The sequence below is a fragment of the Pelodiscus sinensis genome, chromosome 26, assembly GCF_049634645.1.
Source record: "Pelodiscus sinensis isolate JC-2024 chromosome 26, ASM4963464v1, whole genome shotgun sequence".
Lineage (NCBI taxonomy): Eukaryota > Metazoa > Chordata > Testudines > Trionychidae > Pelodiscus > Pelodiscus sinensis.
Window position 1 is genome coordinate 5,489,833 of NC_134736.1, and position 26,436 is coordinate 5,516,268.

The 26,436-nt window shown below is 55.6% G+C and overlaps 1 protein-coding gene across 4 annotated transcripts in view; it reads left to right on the forward strand.

The window, feature by feature from the left end:
• The window catches only part of NECTIN1 (nectin cell adhesion molecule 1), a 177,212-nt gene that overhangs the window by 88,482 nt on the left and 62,294 nt on the right, over positions 1-26,436 (forward strand). Inside the window, exon 6 of one of the 4 annotated variants that reach the window (XM_075909741.1) lies at positions 16,072-23,326. The exons of the other annotated variants lie outside the window; for them this stretch is intronic. Within the exon in view, the coding sequence (XP_075765856.1) occupies positions 16,072-16,598 (527 nt within the window). The 3' untranslated portion in view covers positions 16,599-23,326. Of the gene's footprint in view, positions 1-16,071; positions 23,327-26,436 lie in introns of those variants that run through there. 4 annotated transcript variants of the gene reach the window in all.

Genomic DNA, 26,436 nt, shown 5'->3' on the forward strand with positions numbered 1-26,436 from the left:
GAGACAAGCTCTCGGGCCAAGGCAGCTGCTGTCAGGTAGGGCGAGGAACCGTTCTGACCTGCCACCCAAGTGCTGCCATGCTGTTTGTTCTGAGGTATATGGGCACGGGAAGGTGAGGACAATATGGAAAGCAAGAATGGGACCTCCTGCACTTGCGAGGGGCTGTGGGCCGGCACTGGCTGGCGTCTGGGAGCCCTGAGGACAGGGGTTCTGGTCCCCCTCCTGCCAGGCCCAAAGCCAGCCACTCTTTTCACATCCCTCATTCACCGGGGTGGAGTCCGATGTGAGACATCCCAGGCCTGATTCCGAGAGGTGCAGAGCACCCTGGGTTCCCATGGATGGTCATTGCAGCTTGCAGGTCCGGTGAGAATTGGGCACAGGGTGCCTCAAACTGAAATCAGCAATAATGTTGGTTCGGGGTTCCCCCGCCTCAGTTTCCCTCCCCTCGCGCCTGGGGGCTTGCAAAGCGTGGGGAGGACGGTGGATGAACCACAACTGAGATGCTAAGTGTCGTTCGTTTGCTGCTGCTGGGGTGAACCTGCAATACAAACCGTCTCCCTTGCGTCCTTGTCGATCGAGCCGGGCCTGGTTTCCATTTCCCTTCCTAGGGCACTTTGGGGTGGCAGCCTGAGAGACTGAGAAGCTCTGCCTACAGACCAGATGCAGTCTGAGCAGTGGGGGTGGAGGGCGGGGAGGGGTGAGCAGCCCTGACACAGCACTGAGCAGGGATCGTGGGGAGGGTCCGGAGAGACGAGCAGCTCTGAGATCCAGTCAGCCTGTTTGCACAAGGGGGCAGATCAATACCAGCCATTGTGCTCCTTTGGCAACACGGGCACAGGAAACTGGGTGTGCACTTGTGCGTGCACAAACACACGTGTGCGTGCACAAACTCACATTTCACACAGGCCTGAAGAGCCATCCGATGGCAGCGAGCAGCGATGTGGGCTTGACCTGAGGTGAAACGCTCCCTGTCCCATTCTCAGTCCCCCAGGTCAGGAGAGTCGATCCTACACACAAGAGAGGCCTGGGGGAGACCGGGTGTCTTCGCGGAGTATTACGCTCCAGTCTCAGACCTCCCTCTCCCAGCCTTTACTGTATTACAGTCAAAATAGGCCCCAGGATGTCTGCTGCTGTAAGGCTTCCTGTTAGCAAGACACTATTTCTGCTCGCACGTTGGCTGTGCATAAGTGCATATGTAACTGCCACTAGGTGGATTTGAACCTGGAACCTCTGGAGCTTAATACAGGAGCCGCCAACTTTTGCACTAAAAGCCAGCTGCCTCGCAGCCCATGCTGTAGAGGTCTCTTGATCTTATCTGTTGCTGTGGTCTTGATGCTACTGCATGGGACAGTGAACCACACTAGGGCTACGTCTACACTGGCATGATTTTCCGCAAATGCTTTTAACGGAAAAGTTTTCCATTAAAAGCGTTTGTGGAAAAGAGCGTCTAGATTGGCACGGACGCTTCTCCGCAAAAGCACTTTTTGCGGAAAAGCATCGGTGCCAATCTAGACGCGGTTTTGTGCAAGAAAGCCCCGATCGCCATTTTTGCGATGGGGGCTTTTTTGCACAAAACAATACCGTGTTGTCTACACTGGTCCTTTTGCTTAAAAGGACTTTTGCCCGAATGGGAGCAGCATGGTATTTGCGCAAGAAGCACTGATTTCTTACATGAGACCGTCCATGTTCTTGCAGAAATTCAAGTGGCCAGTGTAGACAGCTGGCAAGTTTTTCCACAGCCTAGGTGTGTGGGTTACACATAACCACGTCCGGCAACACATGCAGGCCTGCCGACCCTGCAAAGAGTTTCTCACCACCCGTCAGCATCATGATGGGGCAGCCTCTTCATAAAACCACTAGCAATAGCGAAGTCTCGAGTGGGTGCCCTGGACTCTCCAGCACAGTCCCTCTTTCAGAGCAGACCAGGGCTGGGGGAGGACGGGAGTTTTTTTACATTTGAGGAATTTCCTCTGTCTTGTTGGCTGGGGTTGGTGGATGGAGACGTTCGGGGTTGTGAGTGTCACTCTCCTAGTGGAAAGGTCTCGCATGGGAGGGAAGGAGGAAGGGAGGACCACAAACCCTCTGGGAGAGACGGCAAAAGGCTTGCATGGGATTTAGGGGCTTGTTCACATTGACTTCCAGTGGAAGGTGGGTGCCTAAGGGCCCTTTCTGCCTTGGCGGATGCAGCGAGCCGTCGGAGGGAATGGAGACCTGAGCATGGGAGGGAGATAAGGGGGCATCGAGGGTGGGGGAAGCAGAAATGGCAGTAGCAGGCAGAGCTTTTGGGACTTGCAGGTGGATGGGGCTGTGGGGCCCGTGAGCACTGAGGGCAGGGAGAAGCTGTGGTTAAAATCAGGCTTCAGAGAGTGCTGGGATGGGGCATCAGAACGAGGGCTGGGTGTGAGATGCGTCAATCAGGAGTCACGCCCGTTTTCAGTTCACACCTCCGTGGCTGAGATCGGAATCTGGGCCCGGAGGTGCCAGCGTGTAGAACAGCATCCGCCGCGATCTGATCAGCTGCAGTGGAGGGGGAGGGTACTGGGGGGGGAAGCATGCGTGGGAGGAGGCTGCGTCCAAGCAGCTTAGCAGCTGACTCGTTAGGCCAGGGATACACCAAGTAATACCCTTTTAATAATTCATGGGCTCTGAATATGTTTATCCAGCTCTCCCCAAGGGCTGATTAGGCCAGCACTGGAGAGGACTCAGCCAGCCTCGCTCGGCTATTACAGGTACATTTGTTTGGGGCTTGCAGGCAATTTAGGGATTGTCAGTGGACCACGAAGCCTCTTTCAAGAGCCGTGCGCAATAAATGCAGCTCAGCTGAGTGAGCAGCTAGCCTTGGGTAAAACAGAGACAAACCCATTGCAGAGCCAGGCCCTTCCCCCCCTCTCCTCCTGTCCCCCTCTGCTACCATCTTGGCAGCCTGCTATTAGCCAACTCCAGATGTGAACAAGGAGGGGAATTGCCCGGCTAGCTTGGCCTCCCTTCTGAGCGAACTGGTGATTTGTTCCGGGGAAAGGCTGAAAGCTGCTATTAGAGTTATAGCACATTAAAAAGATTGATAAGTGGAAATTTAATATTTTATTCCTGCAATCTGTTCACGTAATAGCTTCTCCTGCCTTGCAGGACGCTTGTCGGTTGAGGCAAAGCCATGTAGTGAGGCATGTAACTATTTATTACAGCTGGTTGTGGGAAATAATAAGGGACTCTTATTATAGACTCACTGTGTCTGCACGTGTGTCCTTGTGTGTCTGAGTGTGCCCTGCAGGGCTCCCGCGTGCATGCACGTGCAGGCTTCCGTCCATGCACATGCTCACATGCACCAGGGCTCAAAGGCATGTTTGTGCACCATCAGGCACATGCAGATTTGGGCCCAATTGCACATGCGTGAGCGGTTGTGCACACATCTCTCTGTCGGTTGTACCTTCAGACACAGCCATGGGTTACCCTGGACAGACTGGCTCCGCTGTATTTTCCTGAGCTTCTGCAGGGATGGGCAATGGCAGCTCCGATTGGCTGGGGATCGCTGTTCCCAGCCAATGGGAGCTGCAGGAAGTGGTGTGGACCCAGACACTGCTTCCCGTAGCTCCCATTGGCTGGGAACAACAATCTGCAGCCAATGGGAGCTGCAGTCGTCTGTACCTGCGGAGGCACAGGTAAATACAGCGGGGTCGGCCTGCCAGGGGCTAACCTTGGGGAACCGGATCCAGCTTGTTGGCTGGTATTTGCCCACCCCGATGTACAGTCTCACACTTCTCCCCTATTTGTCCCCCCTTCGCCTACACGTGTACGCTCCAACACACTCAGGCGCACGGTTTGCATAGACGCGCCAGCCTGCGCACACCGACATTCCTGCAGGCAGAAACACGCACACACGTGTGTATCGATATGCAGGCGAAGCTGGCCCTCAGGGCCCGCATTCAGACACAAGCAGCCCATGCACAAGGGTCCCCGGGCTAGTGCACGAGCACGTTGCAATGGGCCGGGGCACATGTGTATGTTCACACCCCTGCCCGTTCCGGCAGAGGGTCACACACTCCTGCTGGAAGGCTGAGGAGGAGGCCTAAGACCCTCTCTTGCAGGCAGCTGGATTTAGCAGATGCTCAAAGAGCAAGCGCTTGTCCTTCAGATTCGGCTCCTTCTTCGGTCCAGAAGGGCACAGCTGGGCTCAGCCCCTCTCTGTAGCCTGGCAGCACGTGGCTGTTCTTCTTCTGCACCGGTGGGGCTAACACGCCACGGCTGCAGGAGAGGAGAGAGTGAGCACGTCGGTCTGGGCAGTGGGAAGAGGGGGCTGGGAACTGCGTGTATTGGCTTTGATCAGAGCCGGACGAGGGCAAGAGACCTCATTAAAACAAGCCTGGGAGCTCCGGGCACACTTAATCCGTGCCAGCGGAGATTAGCAGAGCTGGATGTAATTGGCACCGGGAGAGCCTGACCGCCCACATCCCTCTCCCTGCGTCTTTCACCTGCACGGAAGAGCTGCCGCGCGGCCACTCCCTATCCCGTTTCCCCGGAGAATCCCTCCTTCGCCCGGCTCTGGCTCTGGATGCTGTGGGACCTGAGAAGGAGCTCCCAGGCAGCTCCCTGTCCCGAGAAAGGGATGGCTCATCCCGGAGGCCAGGCCGTGCACGCCGCATGGGCAAGGACACGCGAGGGCTAAAGAGGACAGGGAGAGGGGGAGCGATGCTGGGAGGGGGAAAGGGAAGGAGCCAGAGGGGTCCTCAGGCCCAACCAGGACTTACTCCAACCTGCCCCGAGGAGATGCGGTGCTGGGTCAGTCCAGCTCCAGGCCTAACAGGGCAGCCCTGCTCTCTGCAGGGAGAAAGAGGCCTGGGGAGATGGGCACCGTCCCTTGGTGCCTGTACTTGCAGGGTCAGAGCTGGCTCCCAGGGGGGAAGGAGTGCAGGGCAGGGAGCCAGGGGAGCGTGGGGGGTCATGGCTACTGCGGAAGGCCCCCGGATGCCATGGTGACGGGCAGCAGGCTAAAACGAGTGGGTGCAAAAAGGATGCAGCGACCCGCCGCAAATGGAGTCCATGAACATCCTCCAAAGCTGCCGCCACAGGGGGGGCCCTTCTTTTCATTTGGTTTTTTCTCCGGGGGGCGGGAGGGGAGGAGGGTGCCTGAGGCATCTTGCCCTGACTTCGCTTGCAAAGGAGGCCGCAGCTGCTCCGCGTCTCCGAGAATCCAGCCCAAGTCCAAAACCGAGAGGAACGTCGCCCTCGTCCTCCTCCGGGGAGTGGGTGGAGCTGGGGTGGCGCCGTCTCCGCGGGAGCACCCGAGGGTGGTGGAGCCTGGTGTTAATGCCACGCTCCTGCCTGTGGGGGGCTCGGTCCATCTCCCAGTGGCTGCCCCAGCGTGGTGGGGCTCGGCCTCCTCCCTGCTGTCACTGAATGAATTTCACCTCGCCCTGCGTGCTGCTCATGCCCCGCGGATTCGGCGCATCCCTGAAACATCCCCCCACCCCGATGGGTGTGTAAGCAGACAGCGGCTTTGGATACACGTGCTGTTCTGCCCTTGGCTTCTGGCCTCTCCTCTGTGGCGGGGAGGGGGGGTCTCCGCAAGAGCAGTGGAAGGGGAGCAAGCGGAGACGCGCAGGGGGCTGCTGGTCCCTTGTTTGCCGTGCTGCGCGGAGAGTTATCTACTCGCCCCAGGATCTCATCCCGGCAAGGTCACCGCAAAGAGCCTGTGGGACTGGGCTAAGCTGAGGAGCGCAGGCGAGAAAGGCCTTTCCGGGAAGCGTTTAACGGCAGCGAAGGAGCTGGGGGGCTGCTAGTAGGTGCACCCGGAGCTTGTGGGCTGCCTGGTGGATCGCGCTCATCGGGGCACACCCCGCAGGGCTCCATTGGAGGCGGGAGGCATGAACGCAGGGCAGTGGGTGAAAGGGGGCTCAGAACAGGCCCCCTGGGGGGCATCACTTGGCTGCTGGATTCTCTGCCAGAGCCCTGGGGGGGGGGGGAGATGTTGAGGAGTCTTTGATTGACAAGCGGTAGGTGACCCGACAGAGAGATTAGAACCTAAGATCCATTTGGCATCTGTCCTGAAAGCCGTCACGTTCTGAACCAGCGGCAGCAGCTGCTGAACTGCTGGATTAGCTTCCAGTGGTTTCCCTTCCCACCCCTGCGTGCCCCTCCAGCACAAAGAGCAGGGCACGATGGGAAGGGGAGGGCCAGATCCTCCATGGAGCAAAGCAGTGTGACGGCACTGAAAGCCCCACACCAGCTGGTCTGTATTTTCGAGACCGCTACCGCGACTGGCTTCCTCCCTTCCCAGCTCTGTGCGGCCCTAGGGAGGTTGTGGAATCTCCATAACTGGAGATATTTAAGAGCAGGTTGGACAGACGCCTGTCAGGGATGGTCTAGACAGTGCTGGGTCCTTCCATGAGAGCAGGGGACTGGACTCGATGACCTCTCGAGGTCCCTTCCAGTTCTAGTGTTCTGTGATTTTATGAACCGCACAAGGCAGTCGGCTCTTGCGATATTCGTAGCCTTCAGCAGGAACTGGAGGTAGCAGGTTTATTGACCCAGCAAGATCCCCCACCTGGTTTTGCGGCCTCCAATGGTTTGTGGGCTCAGCAGCTTCCTGCAAACAGACCAACCCAAACACTGAGGACCCACCAGTTGCCTGGCAAGGGGCTGGGCATCAGCTCATGTTTTCCGAGCATCTTGTGTCATTTACTCCTCCTGTGCACAGCTAATGCTCAGTGGGTGTGGAATGCTGCCAGCTCCCTGCCCTCCCATTCTGCACAGGACTCAGAGACAACACAGAGCACCAGGGAGTGGCTGGATCTATCTCCATCCGTTACCCGAGGGACCAGCCTGGCCAGAGCCTGCGCTCAGGGTCTGCTTCTTCCTTGTCCTGCTGGCTGGTTTGTTTTTTCCTTAAAGCCCGAGATCGTAGAGTCAGGGATTGCTGGAGACGGGTGGCTTTCGGTTTAAAAAAGGGCAGGTTTCTAGTCCTTAGAGCTGCAGAGGAAAGCCTGGAAAGGTGGATCCTAAGACGGAGAATCCAGGCCGAGACAAATCGGCCCAGAATGTGTTTTGTGGCACTTTGAACCCAGCTTGGCTTGAAAAGGATCCTGATTTGCAAGATGGAAAGGCTTGGGGCCGACACTGCTGTTAAGGCCACCCTGATCTCTACTGGGCTGGCAGCCCTCCGAGCCGGTCATTCCCATTACGGATGTGAATGGTTAACCAGTAAGGCACACCTTAACGGGTGAGGCTTACCTAACCAGTGAGAGCTGGAGCAGCTTCCCACCTGCCGTGGGCAGGGATACCCCAGCCCTCCCCCTCTTTAATCAGCGAATCAGTTACCCATGTTTGACTGGTTAACCAATTAAACAGGATTTTACATCCCTAATTTCCAGCTGTGATTCAGCAACGGGTGAAACCCGCCATGAGATGTCTGACTCCACCACTCTGGATCTAGGGAAGCATGCACCAGCCCAGCTGTGACGTAGTGGGGGGTACCTTGCTGGTTGCTATGCTGGGCAGTGGGTTGAGTGACCTCCACTGGCTGCTGGCTGCAGCACGGCCCAGCAGGGCAGGGGTGAGTCATTATGCAAGGGGGCTTCGAACCTGTCTGACCAGTTATCTCCCAGGGAGCGGAACAATGGGAAGAAGGGGAGTGGAGCCCTGGCTGGGGGCAGGGCTGGAAGTGAGGAAGTTAGGTTTCTGGCTGGGATCATGGAGGAAACAGCCTAGGCAACGGGCTGGGATTTAGGGGCCCAGGCTCCCCCATCTCAAGGGGGGCTGAGGCATCCTAGGCCTGCCCTGTAACCAGATGACATCTGTGCTGTGCTGTATCCTGGAGAAGCAATAAACTCCCTCTGTTCTACTGGCTGGTGGAGTCTGTCCATGCCATTACAGGGGTGCAGGAGACGGGAAAACCCCAATGTGCCATCACACCAGCTACCCATCCGGGCCTTTCCAGAAGGGGAAGAAAGCGCCCCGGAGGCCGGAGCTCCCTGCCCAGGAGGCCGGATTGTCCTTTTCTGCTGGCTTATTCTGGGGCGAAACCCAGAGCGACCCCTCGTCTTTCTGTCCGCTCCCAGCTGCTTCCCCAAGAGGGCTGGCTCCTGGCACGGAGACAGGAAGCCATGGCTGAATGCAACAGCTGGCAGAGCGCAAAGGGGGAGAGGGGAGAGATAGTGTTGCTGCTTTAATTCCTGTGCATACAGCGCTCTCTGTTTTACTGGGGCTGGGCAGAGGGAGGGGGGCGGCAGAATTCATCTCGCTGTAGTAAAAGCTCAGCTCCCCCCTCCTCCCAGCTCCTATTTTTCTGCTCCCCTTTCCACAGTTGCTTTAATTCTCTCCAGACGCTGCCTAATGGATTTTTCACGGGGGGCCCAGCTCCTCTGCAGGCAGTGGGTTTGTGTCCATTTCAATGGCCCCCGGAGGAGCAGGGAGGGTCAGGCCATAAGATTCTGCCATTTTATTGCCTCGGCCTGTTGCTGGGTCTGTTTCATCCACCCGTGGGGCTCGGGATGGTTTGAACGGGGCCAGGATCGGCGCCTGGGCTGGTGTGAGTCGCTCTGCCCGCAGCCGAAATCCCTCGCGGGCAATGGGTCCTCCCCAGCAGAGGATCCGGCCCCTCAGGGTTCAACGCTGGGGCCGTGGAGAGAAAGGAGAGGCTGGGGCTGAACTCCCAAGCTCCCTCTCCCAGCTGCTGCCGGGCGCGCCCTGGAAACGCCCAGGTAACGGCCGCTACCTGAGCCCAAATCCCAGGTGACTACAGGCGGCGCCAGACGGCAGCCAGGTGCAGCAGCTCCGGTGGGGTGAGGAGGCAGGGGGTTGTTTACACTGAGCGCCGGGCGGTAAGGCAGGGTGTGGCTGGGCTGCCTGGCTCTTGCAGAGCAGGAGGAAGGAGCTCAGCTCCAGGGAGGAGGCGAGGGCTTGGCTGACTCCTTATCCCTGCCGCTGTCGGAAGAAGCTTGGTGCTGGGAGTTCAAATGGAGTGGGTCAAACCGGGTCAGAGGCCCTACCCAGCCCCCTCCCTTCAGTCTGAGCCTGTAAGGCCAGGCAGGAGCAGGCGGTGAGGAGCAAAGTCTAGGATCACGGCAGGGTCTGGGAGTCGGCACTCAGCCGTTCTCTTCCTGGCTCTGTCAGCTCACCACATCCCTGCCCTGTGCCTCAGTTTCCCAATCTGTCTGTCAGTGGGGATAATCCTTTGGAAAGCGCTGTGAGCCTCTGCCAGGGAATGGGTGGTCCACGGGATCGCTGAGCTGCCGGTCTGCCCGCGAGGTCCAGCTCTGATGTGGCGATATAGCACAGGCCTTTCGCCTCACCTCGCCTGCTGGGGACGGGCCAGGGTCCTGCCAGCAGGACTCTCACCTTTGTGTCTCCTACCGGGCACGTGGGGGCACCCAGAGAGCGGCCGTGGTGGGGAGTGCGGGGGGATCGCCTGCTACGGGGCCAGATGCTGGTACCACCGAGCTGGGGGCTGTAGTGTGTTCGCAGGTCTCTGCCGAGTGAAGGCAAGCAGGGGCTGATGCCTGAAGAGGTGCAGGGGGCAGAGTTGGGGGCGCCTGTCCCTGGGATGCCTTTCCCCGCCCCTCCTCCCAGTTTCCCTGCTTGAGTAGGGGCTGCTGGGTCGCTCCCTGAACCAGTGTGGATTCTTTGCAGCGAACGCCAGTGGGGTGTGGGGAAGGGGGTGGGCATGAGAGAGCAAGAGGCCCGATGCAGTGAACATAGGGAACAGGCCGCTAGCCCCGCTGCCCTCCAATGCTCTGCAGGACAGAATTGGTTCTCTCCCGCCACCAAGTGGCAGTGCTGGGGACAGTCTCAGCATCCCCGTGGGCGCTGCCTCCCTCTCTGCTGCGTCGGTTCCTTCTCTTGATGGCACTGTCATTCTGCAGTCCCCTTCCCCCTCCGTATCCCCCCATAGCCCCCCTCTTCCTCCCTGGGTGAAACTTCAGGTGCTCCCTTGGCTGCTGACTTGCAGTCACTCCTGGTTTTGCATCAGCGCGGGCGTTTGCCGGGGAGAACGGGGCTTCTTTTGGAGTGAACCCGTTTCCTCCAGGCTCGAGGTGTGACATGGGCACTCTGACCAGTTGTTTTGTGCACCCAAACTGTTGTGAAGATGGTGGTGACGGGGAGAAGACCGGAGTGGCAGGAGAAAGGGGGTGAGGGAGAATCCTCCCGTTTCCTGCCTTTGGACCACCAGGCTAACGAGACCGTTGGCAAGGAAACGGGAGCCACAGGTCCCGATGCTGCTCCACACAGAGCCATGGCCTCTCCCTCTGGATTTACCCCCTGAGAGGAGAGAGAAGCCTGAGGAACCCCAGCCTGTCCCAGCTCCTCTTGCAGCACCAGCTGACTTCCATGGGGGCTTTCAGGGGAGAATTAGGCCCTTTCCCACCAGCTGCTTGGGCCTGAAAACACCTTCTGACTTCTCCGAGCAAGAGAGAGAGGCACCAATTCAGAACTGCAGCCAAGCTGAGTCCAGGACAGGGATGGGGGGAGAGATCCAGCCTCCAGGTTCTAGGGGTGGCTGATCAGTGACCCACAAACACCTAGAGCAGCGGGCTCCAGCCTTTTTCAGCACAAGATCCCTTTTTGAATTTAAGTGCAATCCAAGATCTACCTCCCACCCACATACCCTGGCCCCGCCTCCTTTGTGCCTCTTTTCTGAGGCCCCGCCCCTGCTCACTCCATCCTCCCTCCCTCCCCCATCCTGCCTCCCTTTCACCAGGCAGGGGCAGTGGGTTGGGGTGCAGGCTCTGGTCTTGCATGAACGGATTTGCAGTGTGAGGGGCTCTGAGCTGAGCTTGGGGCAGGCAGTTGGGGTGTTGGAGGGGTTCTAGGTGCAGGCTCTGGCAGGGCATTTGGATGCAGGGGTGCTCAGGAATAGGGCAGGCGCTTGTGGTGCAGGAGGGAGTTTATGACTGGGGTAGGGTTTCAGGATGTGGGCTCCAGCTGGGCACTGCTAATGTCAGGTGGCTCCTGGGTGGTGGTGCAGTGGGACTAAGGCAGGCTCACCCCTGCATTGGCCCTGCGCCACTCCCAAAAGCAGCCAGCAAACTCCCTCCATCCCAATTCCTTTGGTGCCCACTTCTCCACTCTGTGGAGATAGGATACAGAGGGAGACGGGGCACTCTGACATCAGCACCCCTCTTCCTTCCCCTGCCCTGCCCAGCAAGCAGGTCGCTCCTGAGGGGAACAGCTCCAAGGCAAAGGGCAGGAGATGCATAGCAGTCAGGAGAGGTGCAGCTAAAGTGCTGCACTTGGTAGCCTCTTGGCCAAACCGGTCAGGATCCCCTGTCGGAGGCTCCAAGATCTCCCAGTCGATCCCGATGGACTGGTTGGTGACCACGGACCTAGAGCATCTGGAAGGCTGCTCTGTCTTCTGCTCAGCGGCAGTAGCCCACGTAGGCGCCATTCGTGCAGCTGAGAATAGTCAGTGATCCCCAGCGTTCTCAGCCCCATCCACGTGCCAGAAGCTCTGAGGACCGCGAAGGGTGGTGCGGAGCATCCCGCCAGCTTTGTACCCTGTGAGGTTCGCCGGTGTTGTGGTTGCTCCCAGGGACTGGCCCCCTCGGCTCGACGGGGCCCCGACAGAGCGTGCGTGCGAGAGAGGGCGGCTGGACTCTCAGCAGCCAGCATTATCCAGTTTCCATTAGGGATAGATGTCGCATTTTTAGCAGCTGAGACGAGAGGTTTTTAGTTTCGTCTGGCTGGCTCTTCTGCACACGCACTCGCTCACACGGGCTTCTAAGCTGGCTGCCTTTTAAAGCTGACACTGTCTCGGGGGGGCACAATGTCCATTTTTCCTCTGGCTTGTGCTGGAAGGAGCAAATCACCCCCAGCTGAGTGCACCTGTCCCGTTCTGGCTGGCACCTCTCGCTGCGCTCAGCTTCCTGGCCTTCCGCTAACAAGTCTCCTAATGCAAAAGAGTCAGCCCTGTGGATCCGGGGCCATGCAAAAAGGGGGCAGTTTTGGAGGAAAGGGTGGAGATTTCCAAAGTCTCGCTCCTGGAAACGAAGCCTCTATCTCGGCGGATGGCGAGGGTTTAAAACGAGGGCCTGGCCCAGGAGAAGAGCTGCAGTTCCGAATTGGTGCCTTTCTCTCTTGCTCAGAGAAGTCATAAGGTGTTTTCAGGGAAAGGGCCTAATTTCCTCCCTGCAAGATCCCCTGTGGAAGTTGGCTGGTGACTGGTGCTGCATGAGGAGTTGGAACAGGCTGGGGTTCTACAGATTTCTCTCGCCTCTTGGGGGGCGGGGAAATCCAAAGGGAGAGACCATGGCTCTGCATCGAGTAACAAAGGGACCCGTGGCAGCACACAGTCAACCTGCGGAACTCCTTGCCAGAGGATGTGGTGAAGACTAGGACTTTAACAGGGTTCCAAAAAGAGCTAGAGTGAGTCATGGAGGCTGATGGCTATTAGCCAGGATGGGTAGGCATGGTGTCCCTAGCCTCTGTTTGTCTGGTAATGGGTAACAGGGGAGGGATCACGTGAGGATTACCTGTTGTGTTCCCTCCCTCTGGAGCATCTGGCATTGGCCACTGTCAGCAGACTGGGCTAGATGGACCATTGGTCTGACCCAGTGTGGCTGTTTTTATGTTATGTTCAGTATCCCCTCACCAGCTGCTGCCGAGGAAAAAGTGCTACACTACTGGGCTAACCTGCCCATGGGAAAATTTCCTACGGAGGTCGGGGTAAGCCCTGAAGCACGAGCTCATAGTTGGCTTGATGCCTCCTGCAAACCCTCCCAAATGCCTGATCCTCTTTTGCAATCTCTTGTGACCCCGAGTGCCACAAACCCCTCGCGAGCCGGGTGTGGTGAGGAGAGGCAGGGCTGCTTCGCAATCTTTCCATGCTGGGACTCGTCCCTCATTCTGCCGATGGCCTGTCTGCCCCTCGCTGGTCCAGGGGGGAGTTTGGTGTGTGGAGGCTGCAGCCGGAGATGGGAAGGAGGTGCAGTGAGGGGCCGCCCCAGGGACTGGGGGAGTCAGAGCTCCATGCTGGGGAGAGGGGCCGCTCCAGAGTATGGCACGGCCACCTCATAGCGGGAGACATTAGACCCAGAGGGATCCGACAGGACCGAGCGTGGCCTGAGAGTAAAGGTGATGCTGCCAAGTGTGGAGGGCAGTGGGGCAGTGCTGAGGGGAAGAGGAGCCGTGAGGCAAGCACAGCCAATGCTCTGCTGCTGGAACCATGTTTCGCTGCTTTCCTCGGAAGGTCGGCGGGGCTGGATTCGGCTCTTGGCGTGGCCGGTGGAAATCCACAACAAGGCCGCCGAAGCCCGTGAAGTTGCTCTGGATTTTCCCCGAGAGGGAGATCTGGCCCCGCGTTGGGAGTGTTGGCGTGGAAGGAATGTGTCTTGACGTGTTTCCAGACGGCTGGCTGGTGCGTGCGTGTCCTTTCCTGGTGGGACGTTTGGAGCCTGGCAGCGCCGGGAGGGGGGGAAGAGCGGCTGCACCATCACACCCACTCTTTCTTTCTCCTGTCGGGAGGGGACTGCTGTTGGGGAGGTGCTAGATGATGGTTAAAGCAGGGGGTTGGAAATTTGGGGCACGTGGCTTCTATTTGCTGCTTTGCTACCGACCTGCTGTTTGACCGTGGGCAAGTCCAGTACCCGGCTCGGTGCCTCAGTTTCCCTTCACTCAGCCGGGGCTGGAGACAATGCTACTGACTCGCAGCAAAGCAGAGGGCGTGGAAGCCTTGTTAGGAGGCGGCTCGTTGGAGAAACGAGTTCCTCGGGTTGGAGGCGCTGCAGCAGAGCATCTCCTGCTCCTGGGAGCCCTGGAGCAAAGAGGAGGGACATGGTGCCGAGTCCACAGAAGGACAGGCCGGAGGCAGCATCAGTGCCAAGGCGCAGTCAACACCCCTGGGGAAAGCTGGCCCAGCCCAGTTTGACGGAGGGCCCAATCCAGCACGGGGCTAAGGGCCTCCAATTCCCATTGGCTCCACAAGAGGCGGATCGTGACCGGCTCCTTGCAGGATTGGGCCGCAAGGGCCGCCCCTGGCACAGTGCCTAGGATTCCCAGGTGGCATTAACCTGACCGAGCACCTCCCACGCCAGGGGCGTTCTGGAATCGGTGCCATGGACACGCGCCCATTTCGGGCCCAGCTGCCGAGCGCTGGGGAAGGAAGGTTAGAGACCCGGCTGGGTGCTTTGCTCTGTCACCACCAGTGGGCCATTCCATTGGGGAGGAGGTTAGGCTATGTCTACACTCGTGGCTTCTTGCGCGAGTAATATGCAAATGAGACTAAGCGTGGAATATCGCCGAGCCTCATTTGCATATGTAATGAGCCACCATTTTTTGCAGAAGAGGCTCTTGTGCAAGAAGGAGCTGTCTACACTGCCCCTTCTTGCACAAGAAAACCCCTCTTGCGCAATGCCGCTACACCTATTACTTTTCAGAAAGAACGGCATTGCACAAGAGGGGTTTTTCTTGCGCAAGAAGGGGCAGTGTAGATGCTCCTTCTTGGACAATAGCCTCTTCTGAAAAAAATGGTGGCTCATTAGATATGCAAATAAGGCTCGGTGATATTCCACACTTAGCCTCATTTTCATATTACTAGTGCAAGAAGCTGCGAGTGTAGACATCGCCTTAGTGTTTGGCGTGAAGCTTTTATTGAGCCGGGGGGGCCAGGAGCAAGTCCTGCCCTCTCTTGGCCCCAGACCGCTGCCGTGGTAACATAAAATACATCAACCTAGAAGATTTGCCCGGCGTTGCTCGGGTCCTTACCTCTGGCGCCGCCAGAGGAGGGATGCACGGGCCCCGGCTGAGGCCGGTCCAGGTTTGTCTGCCCCCTGCGCTTCCCAGCCAGAGTGAGGAATACAGAGGACTGCGCTTCCCTGTTGCTCCCAGACGAAGGGGAACAGCCAGCAATGTTCCCGTGCAAATCAGAGGGAGCTTCAGCACCGCACTGCCTTCCCTACAGGATGCCTGGTGGATGGGGGTGGGGGTGGGGGGCTCAGGGCTGGGATATTCCCGGGGGGGGGGGCGCACCCCCAGCCAGTCTCTTTCCCCTGCCTGGTGATTGTCTCTTTTTCTGTGTGGTTTTCTGAGAAGCAATCCCATTCCAGGCACATCCCGTTTTCCTGGCACAAGCAAACCCTGACATTGTTCAAGTTATGATCAGAAGAAGCTGCCTACCGAATTTGGTAGAATTTCTTACCATTTAAGCGACGTTCTTGAACAGACAGACACACAGACAGGCAGACGCTCTCAAATATGTAGTAGATACACACCTTGAGCGGAAAATAACTTTGTTTAGATTTTCTTTTTCTTTCCTCTGAGTAGGCCAGGCCTTCCGTGAACAGTGTCACTGTAGCAGAATGTCACTGCAGTGTCACTGTAGCAGAATTTAAAAAATGGAGGTTATCTATCCTCATGCTTCAGGGTGAAACACTTCTGCCATTGTGGGTCAGGCAGGAGACTGCACCATTGGATGGCTATGAATAACATAGATGTGTCACAGGGCTTTCCATCTTCCTCTGAAGTATCAGATCATGTTGAGTGCTGGATGGGCTTCATCTGACCCAGAGGGGAGGAGGGCTGTCAGATAAAAAGGCTTGGTGGTCTAATCCAATACCAGTAAATGGCCCACTGGGCTGTGAATTTGTAAGGCCTTCCCCACTTTGTCTGCCTCTGTTTTTAGTCCCGTGTTACGCCTGATTCTTGATGAGCACTGAGCACCTGGAGCTTCTGCCATCAGAAGACGCAGGTGCTCAGCCCGTCCCCCAAGTCACGCTCGAGGTGTCTGCAGGTGGGCAGGCAAACAGAGGCAGCCTGCATCTGGGGCCAGCTTTTGGGAACGCTGGGTGACTGCGCTACCAGGGAAGGAGGCTGTTCTGTAGTGTGCTGGGCTCTTGCATGCTGCTGCTGGTGGTGGCTTGACCTGGAAAGCTTGCGATGGTGCGCGGTCCGCCTGTCACTAACACCTAGCACCCGAGCGCTAACCCCGTGTCGTAGGCAGGCTCCTCCCCTTCCTTGATTTTTCCCTTCCTTGTTCCTTACCCTCATCTTCCAAACAATAACCGATTGAAATGCAAGCCCGGAGCGAGGGTGCAATGGCACATGGATTGACACTGTTCCCCCTTCCATCTGTCTTTTCCTACCCAGAATTCCCCTCCACCCCGCCTCCAAATGATGACCGCAAATCGGTGGCGCAGCCGAACATCCCCACGGCCGTGATTGGGGGCGTGGTGGGCGGCGTCTTGCTGGTCCTGGTGGTGGCCGTGGTGCTCTTTGTGGTGCTCCGGCGCCGGCGTCACACCTTCAAGGGCGACTACAGCACAAAGAAGCACGTGTACGGCAACGGGTACAGCAAGGCGGGCGTCCCGCAGCACCACCCGCCCCTGGCCCAGAACCTGCAGTACCCCGACGACTCGGACGACGAGAAGAAGCCGGGCCCGCTCGGGGGCAGCAGCTACGAGGACGAGGAGGAGGACGCCGGAGGCGAGCGCAAGCCGGGCCTGGCCAACAAGTACGAGGATGACGCCAAGCAGCCTTACTTCACGGCCCACACGGAGCCCTACGGCGAAAGGACACTCGGTTTCCAGTACGACCCCGAGCAGCTCGACCTGGCTGAGAACATGGTCTCCCAGAACGACGGATCTTTTATTTCCAAAAAAGAGTGGTACGTGTAGCTCCCCCCTCTCCAGACCCCCACACACGCTCCCCTCCCGGACCGCCCCCCCAGACCCCGGCTGAGGGCCGTTCGCACACGCACTGCACGCGCTCACACCCATGCACGTCCACTGCTGCCCGGCCCGAGGGTGCTCGACAGAGACTTGAGACGCCTGCCACTCACTCGGAGGCTACGGGGGAGGGGCGGGGGGGCTGGGAGCTTTGCTTATGGATTGTTTTTTGGGGGGGAGGGGGGAGATTGTTGTTTTTGTTTTGTTTTGTTTTTTTAATTTCTCCAAGGACTTTGTCCCCTTCTGTGGTGTTTGTATTGATCAGTGGCTTAGGTGTTACTATTTGCTTTAATTACTACTGCCCACCCTTGTATAATATGCCCCGTTTGTGTCTTAGTATCTCGAATTGCCCTTCCTCAAAGATCCCTCCGACATCCATGCCCCCCGAAACACTGGAATTTGTTTGTATATTGTCTTATTGGGGGAGGGGGGGAGTGGAGGGAATTTATGGAGAGGGCAAAAAAAGGAGGACCAAGGAGGGGAAAAGCACAAGGCAATGAAGACCTAGATGCCATATCAAATTTTTTTTTCTTTGTGTTGGTTTTTTTTGGTGGTGTTTCCATTACCCACAATCAGTGTTCCCTGGAAGCTGAGCACTTGGGCAGCTGCACAGGATTGATTCAAATGCCACCCAACTAGTAACATGTGTTACTACTGGTGGTGCACATCTGCACATGCCTCGGTGCATTTAACAAAATTTATTCCGCATGCAAAAAAACAACACGAGTTAGAGGGAACACTGCCCACAATGTACCTGTGATGAACGAGCCTTGGTGCTAAGTGTGTAAAAAACCAAATAAGAATCAAAGGAAATTAAGCAAAATCCAAGGTGCGTGGGGAACTGGAGCTGCCCTTTTCCTCCTACAATTTATTATCCTTTTTCAGTATTTAAAAACAAACCAACAAAAAGAAAAGAGAAAGGGGAAAATCCCTGGCTGCGTGTGAGGTCACTGATCACTGCTGGGAGTTCCATGTTGTTTAAAGATGGGAGGGATTTTTAGTGCCAGCTGAGGAGGTGTTAATTTCACCCTCTTTCTGACACACACTGCGTCCTCTGCACGTACCTCCCTGTCACCATGATGGAAACGGTTCTATGAAACACCCCTGCGCCCTGCCCGCACACATGCTGCCGGTTGGCCTGGCGCCGCCCAACCAAGCGGGCTGTTTCTCTAGGGGGCCCCCAATGCCATTTGGAATCAAGGGGGACCTTTGCATTGACTTCAGTGGGCATCGGGCCAAGCCCTTTGTATTTAAATTGCTAGGTCTTGTCAGTCATCCGTTTACATCCTTCCCCTTGTGAGAGTGTTGCCAGCCACCTCTCCCCGAGGAGTGGCCCCTGCACTAAGAGCCTACATTGGATGTCCTCTTTGGAGGATGATAGGCCAAGGGCTGCTGGACCCTTGTGCCTTGAACTCCCCTCCCCCCCCTAGAGATGTGGGAGGGCGGTTGGAGGGAAGCGTGGATTGCTGCTACCCCTGCCCTTCTGTGGTTCACTAGGATGTCAGCCGCCAGGCTGGGAGTCTAACACTGACCTTCCCCCAGGCGTTTGTTCTTTCGGTTCCTTTATTAAATGGCAACATGCATCTTCTATTGAAAAATAAACCACCGTTTTCAGGGGTGTATTGTAATGTGTTTAATTCTCCCCCAGTGCCATACACGGCTTTCATGCCATAGACATTCCCAGCGGCCCTACGGGACCACTGGGCAGCCGAACAGAGCCGAGGACCTTTTGGAATAATCCAAAGCAAAATGTGAAATCCTGCTTCAGCCAGACTGTGTTCCAAAGTCAGCCCCACAGTTTCTGGCTTGAGTCGGGTCGAGTCGCAGACTATTCCCGGATTGATTCTGTCACTCTGGAGGCGGGGAATGGGAAATCACATCATTCTGTTGTCATTGTTCTGGCGTTTCCTGGTGGAAGCACCAGGAGAGTGGCTGTTCTTGGCCTGCTTCTGTCCCCATCCAGAGCAGGATGTGCGGGAGATCTTGGGAGAGACTCTGCAGAGATTCAGGTCAAGGGGTTCAGAGAAGCTGCTAAACCTTAGGGAGCCCGTCCATCGCTGATGGGGGAGTCCATACACAGGAGGCCAAATCCCACACTCACTTCAACATAGGGTTTTGGGGATCTCAGGTTTCTTTTTTCTGTACTACTGAGCAAATGCCCCATCAAGGAAATGAAATCCCCAGTGTGTGTCTGATTCAGTACCAATTGAAAGAGGGTGCTGTAAACCAGCAAACCCAAAGGCAGTCAAGACTTCTCCCTGTCCTGCCTAGCAGCACATAGAAGAATGGGCCCCCCATGATCTGAGACTGCCAGCACATGGTGGACACACAGGGACCCTGAGATAAAGATGGAGAAGAGGAAGTGACATCATCCTCTTGCTTGATCTGCCAGTCACTGATCCTCCTGCAAGCTCGCTGACATGGAGGGTGATCCAGTGGTTCTGTACTGTAGGGTGTATCCTGCATTGGAGATAGGCCCCAGCCAAGTCCCCCAAATCTGGGCTTTTGGAGCTGAATCTGACACCAAAAAGGGCCAGCCCCAAATCCCAGATCCATGCTAACCACATAGTCTGACTTTCAGAGTCCAGCTGCAGGTGTGGATTTGGTAGCTCGGGCTCACCTCCGAAGGTATCCGCTCACACCGCTGAGCCAAAACTTCATGCAAAATTCCGAGGCCCAGTTGAGTTGCCCGGGTGTCCTGGATTAACAACCCCAAGCAGCAGGCGTCCCCCACCCCACAATCCCACAGAGCTGAATCGAAGGAGTCCCAGCTCATTTTCATGTGGTGCCTAAGAGCAATACACCCTGTTGGTGGATTCTCTGATGCAATGAATCCCTAGTCGTCCTGTTTCTTCCCTTCCTGGTCAGCTATCTTGGCCACATAGAGCAGGATAGTCAGTCCCTCCTGATGAAATCTCTGTTTACAGCCGGGGGGACGGACAAATTCTCAGTGTTGGGAGCAGGGGATGCGGTAGAGCAGTTGGATTTGACTCCTCTTTGGGGTGTATTTTGGGAGTCGTGTGTCTGTATGTGAAAGGGACAGGTCCGCTGTTTCCAAGCGACTAAGTTGATGGGTGGGGGGCGTGTTCCCTCTGCAAGCGGGGTGCAAAGGTGAAAGGAGGAGACGTGCCCTCGCTTTTCATTTGCACGCTAGCGTGCAGAAGGAAACTTCATCACCGCAGCCGTTCACGTGCCCTTTTCTAGACCTGTGTGTCCATGGGAGCTGAGCAGAGGCAGGCGGGTGTCTGGTGTGCACACGCGCAGGTGGGAGGAGTGGTGGTGTGAGGCAGGGAGCTTCTATTGACACACCCAGAGGGCTGGCCTGCTCGTTAGTTAATGATCCAGAGGTGTGTGAGTGAAGACTTTCACCCCCGTGGGCAAATCAAGGGCTCTTTACAATAGGGGGGAGGGCAGATGGGTAGCAATGCAGGGTGAGGGGGGGGAATGAGTTTGCAACCTGCGGCAGCGAGCAAGCCGGCCCAGGGAAATAAATGTGATAGATCATAGGCGGGTGGGGTGGCCCTGGGGGGTATGAGGGGGAGACAGAGTGATGATTGGTGACGTCACTATGGTACTACCCCCCCTCCCAGGGGTCAGTTGCTCATTTACCCACACGCTGGGTGAGAGTCAGAGATCCCAAGGCCGGCAGGGGCCACTGTGATCTGCTGGTGTGGTCTCCTTCATAACACGGGCCGGAGACCTGCCCCCCAAATCACCCTAAAGCCGACATGTAGCCAGGGATGGAGAATCCATGACCCTGGTGAATTGCTCCCAGGGCTAGTTTCTCACCATTACGCCTTGTGCCCAGTCTGAATTGGTCCAGCTTCAGTATCCGGCCATTGTGTCGGGGTAGCCTCTCTGTTGCCATGACTACACCCAGGCCAAGATAAATGAGGAGGGGGGAAAACGTTCCCCAACCAGAGCCCTGCCAGTGTGGCTAGGAGTTCTCGTCCCCGCCGACCCAAGCAGGGCCCACCTGTTCCACTAGCAGCTCCCCTGGTCACTAGCCCCTCAGGCTGGGGAGCTACACCTCACAGCTGCTCATTCTCCTGCATGCCGCTGGCTTCCCTCGTCCCCAGCGTGTGCCGCCAGGGTTAGGCCTCTGTCTGACGGTCACGGGGAACCAGGGCGCCTAGCTCCATCCCCCTCCTCGTGCCTCTCAGAAGGATGCGTCTGGCTCTCGTTACCGAAAGGGTGACCCTTTATGAGCTCAGGTAATTGGACAAGAGGCCCTCGCAGGGCCTTAATTAGCGGGGCTAAACGATTCGCCGTTAATCTATAGCGAGGAATAAGATGCCTCGTGAAAAATTATGGATTGACAATTTGTCAGAGAGCTGCTGGGATACAGTAACGACATCCAGGCCCTCTGTGGGGTTAATCGCCGTCCCTGGGTCATGCTTGCGGGGGGGCGTATGCTCCCCTAATGAGGCAGTCGCAGCAGGAAGCGGAGTTGAGTAGCAGGCTAAGCTGAGGACACTGTTCTGTGTCCTGCCCCGGAGCTAATGGACTACACCTGACGCTCTGGGGGGAGCGGCAAAGGGGGCAACTACCCCAGAGCCTAGAGATTCAAAAGCACCTAGAGCTCCTGGCTGCCGCTCTGGGCCGTTTAAGTCACTGCTGGGACCCTGAGGACAGCCTGGGGGAGCCTAGCCCTAGCCCCGCCGTTTCTGGGGAGGGGGAACAGGACCCTGCCCCCCAGCAGGGCCCGGCAAGGCTGCTGGCCCTAGTGCTCCTTCTAGTCCTTCATAGCCAGGCCCTGGTTCTGCGTCTGGATCACGAGCAAACCATGTGGCGACTGGGTCTGTCTCGGGCAGCACCTCCTCCCGCATTTAGCAAGGGCCCTCTGAGCTGCTCCCAGACTCCAGGAAGGGAATTTCCCAGGTGAGAACGCAGGCCGCCTACCCTGGGAGAATGCCAGGACGATACATTGGGTACTCCACTGCTCAGTATTACAGAGGGAGGGCGTCTAATTTCCAGTGGGGATCTAGGGCTGCCTGTCCTTCCAGCTCCAATGATTTCCTGGCTAGGGTTGCCAGGTGGTTTCAACAAAAATACTGGACACACTGGACATCCCAATCCACATCACAGCGTATTTAGAACATACCGGACACATGGGACGTGACATCACAATCCCACATTACATCTTATTTAGAACATACCGGACACACGGGACGTGACATCACAATCCACATCACAGCGTATTTAGAACATACCAGACACACGGGACGTGACATCCCAATCCACATCACAGCGTATTTAGAACATACCAGACACACGGGACGTGACATCACAATCCACATCACAGCGTATTTAGAACATACCGGACACATGGGACGTGACATCACAATCCCACATTACATCTTATTTAGAACATACCGGACACACGGGACGTGACATCACAATCCACATCACAGCGTATTTAGAACATACCAGACACACGGGACATAGCATCACAATCCCACATTACATCTTATTTAGAACATACCGGACAGTTCTATTTTCTCAATTTGTTTCCTGAACAGAAAGTTCAAATACTGGACTGTCCAGTTCAAAACCGGACCCCTGGCAACCCTACTCCTGGCTGCCCAGTGAGTTTCTACGGGGCCAGTGGCTGAGTTGGGAGGGAAATCAACCTGCCCTGTCCCTTCCCAAGCCTCCTTCTTCCCCTTCTATTCACGCTCTCCTCGACTTACCCCGAGGACGGACTGTTAAGCTCTAGAGCTGAGGGACTCAGAAACTGCATTCTGCTGCTCCGGGGGGATCCCACTGACCAAGAGCGAGCCGGCAACCTTGCTCAGGAGCTGGTCAGTGGCACTGGTTTTGCATGGCTTCCAAATTTGCTGGAGCCACTTCTCCAGGGCACTGGCTGCAGGCACGGGTAGCTCTGTGAGTCAGGGCCAGCCTGCCCCGAAGCGCACAAGAAAGAACACCCACCTAGGAAATGCAGGGGAAGAGGCAGATGTGCCCTAGATTTTGGCCAGACCGGAAGGGACCTGTATGTGCATAAATCCCAGATCCTTCACAGCAGGGGCCACGGTCTCCTTCATTCTCACACACCCATGCTATGAGTTTTATTCCCACATTCTGGAGCTTGCTAACGATATCTGTGCAGCCCCAGCCAGTCCTGGGGAAGGGGGGATCCCGGGAAAGTCCACCGGGAGAAGGGGTTGTTAGTACCAGGCATGGAAATGGGCACAGAGGCTAGAGACAAGCATCCACGGCCCTGATGTGATAGCTCAAGAATATTCTCCATGCAGTTGCTATAGGGAAAGAGACATTCTGGGAGAGGCAAGGCCTCTAGGACCCGGAATCACCATGAGAAGGTGAGCACAACCGGATGGAAGGGTGACACCAGATTACACAGCTACGGGGGGTTGCTCCTCGGTCAGGAGGTAGCTCACAGTCGGAAGGAAGCTATTCAGCAGAGCTGCTTTCCTTCTCACAGCGAGCGGCGTGCCGGCAGACATGTCTCCTCCTGCACACTAAATTGAGTCTGTATTATTTGTATGAAAACGCCCCAGCTGTTTTCCTGCTGGGGCTTATCTCTGGGATTATCCATCACAATTCACCCCAGTGATGTTATTTTCCCTGATTTAATTACCAGATTGTTTGGTGGCTTGTTTCTTTGTTTTTGTAAATCAGTTTTATTCAAGTCAGAAAATAAAAAAAAAAAAACCCCGAAACCAAAACAAAAAACTCCATCGGAAGTTTTCTGTAAGGAAAAACAAACAAACAAACCCCCAAATGCTCGAGCAGAAGTGGTTGCAGAGACGGCAGGCCCAGCGGAGCCTTTCCTGGCTCATCCTTGAAAGAAACACACCCATTGCTCAGCCCAGATCACTGAGGGAGAAAGAGTCAGTGTAGCAATTAGAGACAGGAGAATAATTAGAATGAGGGGCCACTGACTCCTTCATTCTCACGCACACATGCAATGAGTCTCACGGTCTCAGCTTGCCAGCCAGTCAGTTGGGGGAGGAGTTGCCACTGAGTTTTGTAGGTGGACAAGTTTGTAGCATGTGAGCGGGGCTGCCCAAAACTCCAGTGGGGGGTTGCTGTGACAAAGCAGGAGGCTGGGAACAGCTAGTCCTAGTGTTAAGTGGGGGTGCTAACTGGAGAGAGGCTTCGAGCTTCTCCAGGCTAAGTGGTGGGAAATACAGTGGAAACAGAGGCTGGCAGAGCAATGGAGAGTTTCTGCAATCCCAACCCAACTCGACAGTTGTTGGAAATGCTGGAGAAGTGGTGGTGGGTGTTAGGAAGAGTAGATCTTTGCCACACACCTACCCCGCCCTATGGGTGGGGAATGCTTTAGGAACACTGGCTGTGTGGCTCTCATGGCTACCCAGTCCCCGCCTCTCCCAGCAGGAGGCGCTGTGCAGGAATACTGCCAGCGCTGGGTGCGCTGAAGCTGGTTCTGTATTCTACATGGCTTACGATAGCACTTTACCCCTCCCCAGTTTGTGACTTTTCTTTTGTTTTGATGCGCTCCGCGGCGAGTTAGTGACTTGCTTTGTGTACGAACGCGCTTCCCCGCAGAGCACCCCCTTCCGCCAAGAGAGTCAGGGAATGCGGGGTTCGGGGGAGAGGGGAGATGGTCTCAGCTTGTTCTGAGTCAAATCCTGCCTCCGACTGTCATTCCTGGAATTTGCCCACCTGGCTCCAAAAGGCCAGCCGTGCAGCCATTGCTCACCTGAAACACTGGGTGATTTACCACCATGCTGAAGAGCTGGCACCCGTCCATGTGCCCTGGCCTCCTTTAAAACAGGGTTTAAGTAGGATGTCGGAGCTGAAGGCTCAGATCCCCAGTGGTATTAGGGGGGCCAACCCTCCAGGATTGGCATCAATCTCCTGGTGACTATTGAAAGCAAACCTGGATATTTGAATAGGCTATTTTAAGAAAATGACACTATGTCACGTTGGGGGGAAAAATTCCTGTAGTAGCTTCAGTCAGAGTTGGCAACCCACAATGGTATTTAAGCACCGAATTGGCATGGGGTGAGGATCAGTAGAGCCCTGCACGGATACAAAATTTGTATCCATATCCACATCCATCTCCGCAAAAACGAGCCACGGATGTCCTCTGCCACGTCCACGGATGTAGCTACCCGTGGAGATAAAGTGGAAAGCCACAAATTTGCAGGGTTCTAGATACAAACTTTGTATCCACATCTGCAAAAATGAGCCATGGCTATCTGCATCTACATCTGTGGATACCTGCGGATACAAAATGGGTTCCCATGGATTTGTAGGGCTCTAAGGATCAGGGCTGAAATTCCTTGGATGGTGCTCTGCAGGGGGGTGAATTCCATCCATGAGCAAAGTTACATGATCCGGCCTTATCGAGGGGTCTCCTTCCATATATTTGCCCAGCGCGGATTCCATATGTGATCTACTTGAGGGTGAATGTAAATGTAATGAACATGTGGGGCCAGATCCATAGCTGGTATAAATGGGTGTCCACCAAAAGCTGCTGCAGCTGATCTGGCTCTCTGTTTCTTTTCTTTCCAAACATGGCCCTTTAACTGCAGTGACTTTTTTTTCCCCCTTGCTGTAATTATACTCGTGGAATAAAACAACCATAAAAAAAAAACTCGCATTTTTTTTGTAATCTGTGTTGTAAGTGCTTTTGTAAAAAAAATAATAATAATGTAATGGACTGAATTTTCTTTTATGATTTTTTGTTTTGTTTTATTTTCCATCCTTTGTAATAATTTTTGGTTGGGGGGGCAATTTCATGGTTCTGATGGGGGGGTTGCGTCACCCTCCCTTTTACTTGTATAAAAAAAAATAGTGGCTCCGCTGTGGAAAGAAATGTACTTTTTTATAAATAAAGAGTTTTAAAAAAAAACAACCTGAAGCACTGTTCCTTTTCGATGGTGCAGGTGTCTCGCGGTGACGTGCGGCCGGGTGAAACACAATCGGAAGCTGCTTCTTTCCGGGGGCTTTGATTTCTTCCATGACATAACGGTGGTTTGAAAGGAGGCTGCTTGCTCTCCCAAGGGGAAGAAGCCAATGCAATAGTGCAGCACCCAGACCCCAGCGCTGTCACAGGACAAGTTAGGAAAGATCAATGCATTGCAGGCAGTAAAAGATGCCTGGCTAGAGAAGGCTACATCTCTATGGGCCCATTGATTGATCTCTATGATCTTTGCCCTCCACTGTCTGTCCTCCTACAAATAGCTTGCCAGGGAATCCTTGCTCCTTTGGATCGTACCAACCCTCATGTCTCAATCCTGTCTTTGGAGAGATTTAACTAGAGAGCGGGATACAATAGATGAGAGACCCATCAGAGCAGATGTGTTCGTATTTCTCATAGACTCATAGACTTTAAGGTCAGAAGGGACCATTATGATCATCTAGTCTGACCCCTGCACAGTGCAGGCCACAGAATCTCACCCACCCCTCCTAGAATAATCCTCTCACCTATATCTCAGATATTGAAGCCTTCAAATACTTTGAAGACCCCAAGATGCAGAGAATCCTCCAGCTGTGATCTGTGCCCCATGCTACAGAGGAAGGCGAAAAACCTCCAGGGCCTCTGCCAATCTACCCTGGAGGAAAATTCCTTCCCGACCCCAAATATGGCGATCAGCTAAACCCTGAGCATGTGGGCAAGACTCACCAGCCAGACACCCGGAAAGTTCTCTATAGTAACTCCTATCATCCCTCCATTGACCTATTTCCCACTGATAATGAATGGTCAATTAGCTACCAAGATCATGTTATCTCATCAAACCATCCCCTTCATAAACCCATCTAGTTTAATCTTGAAACCAGATAGATCTTTTGC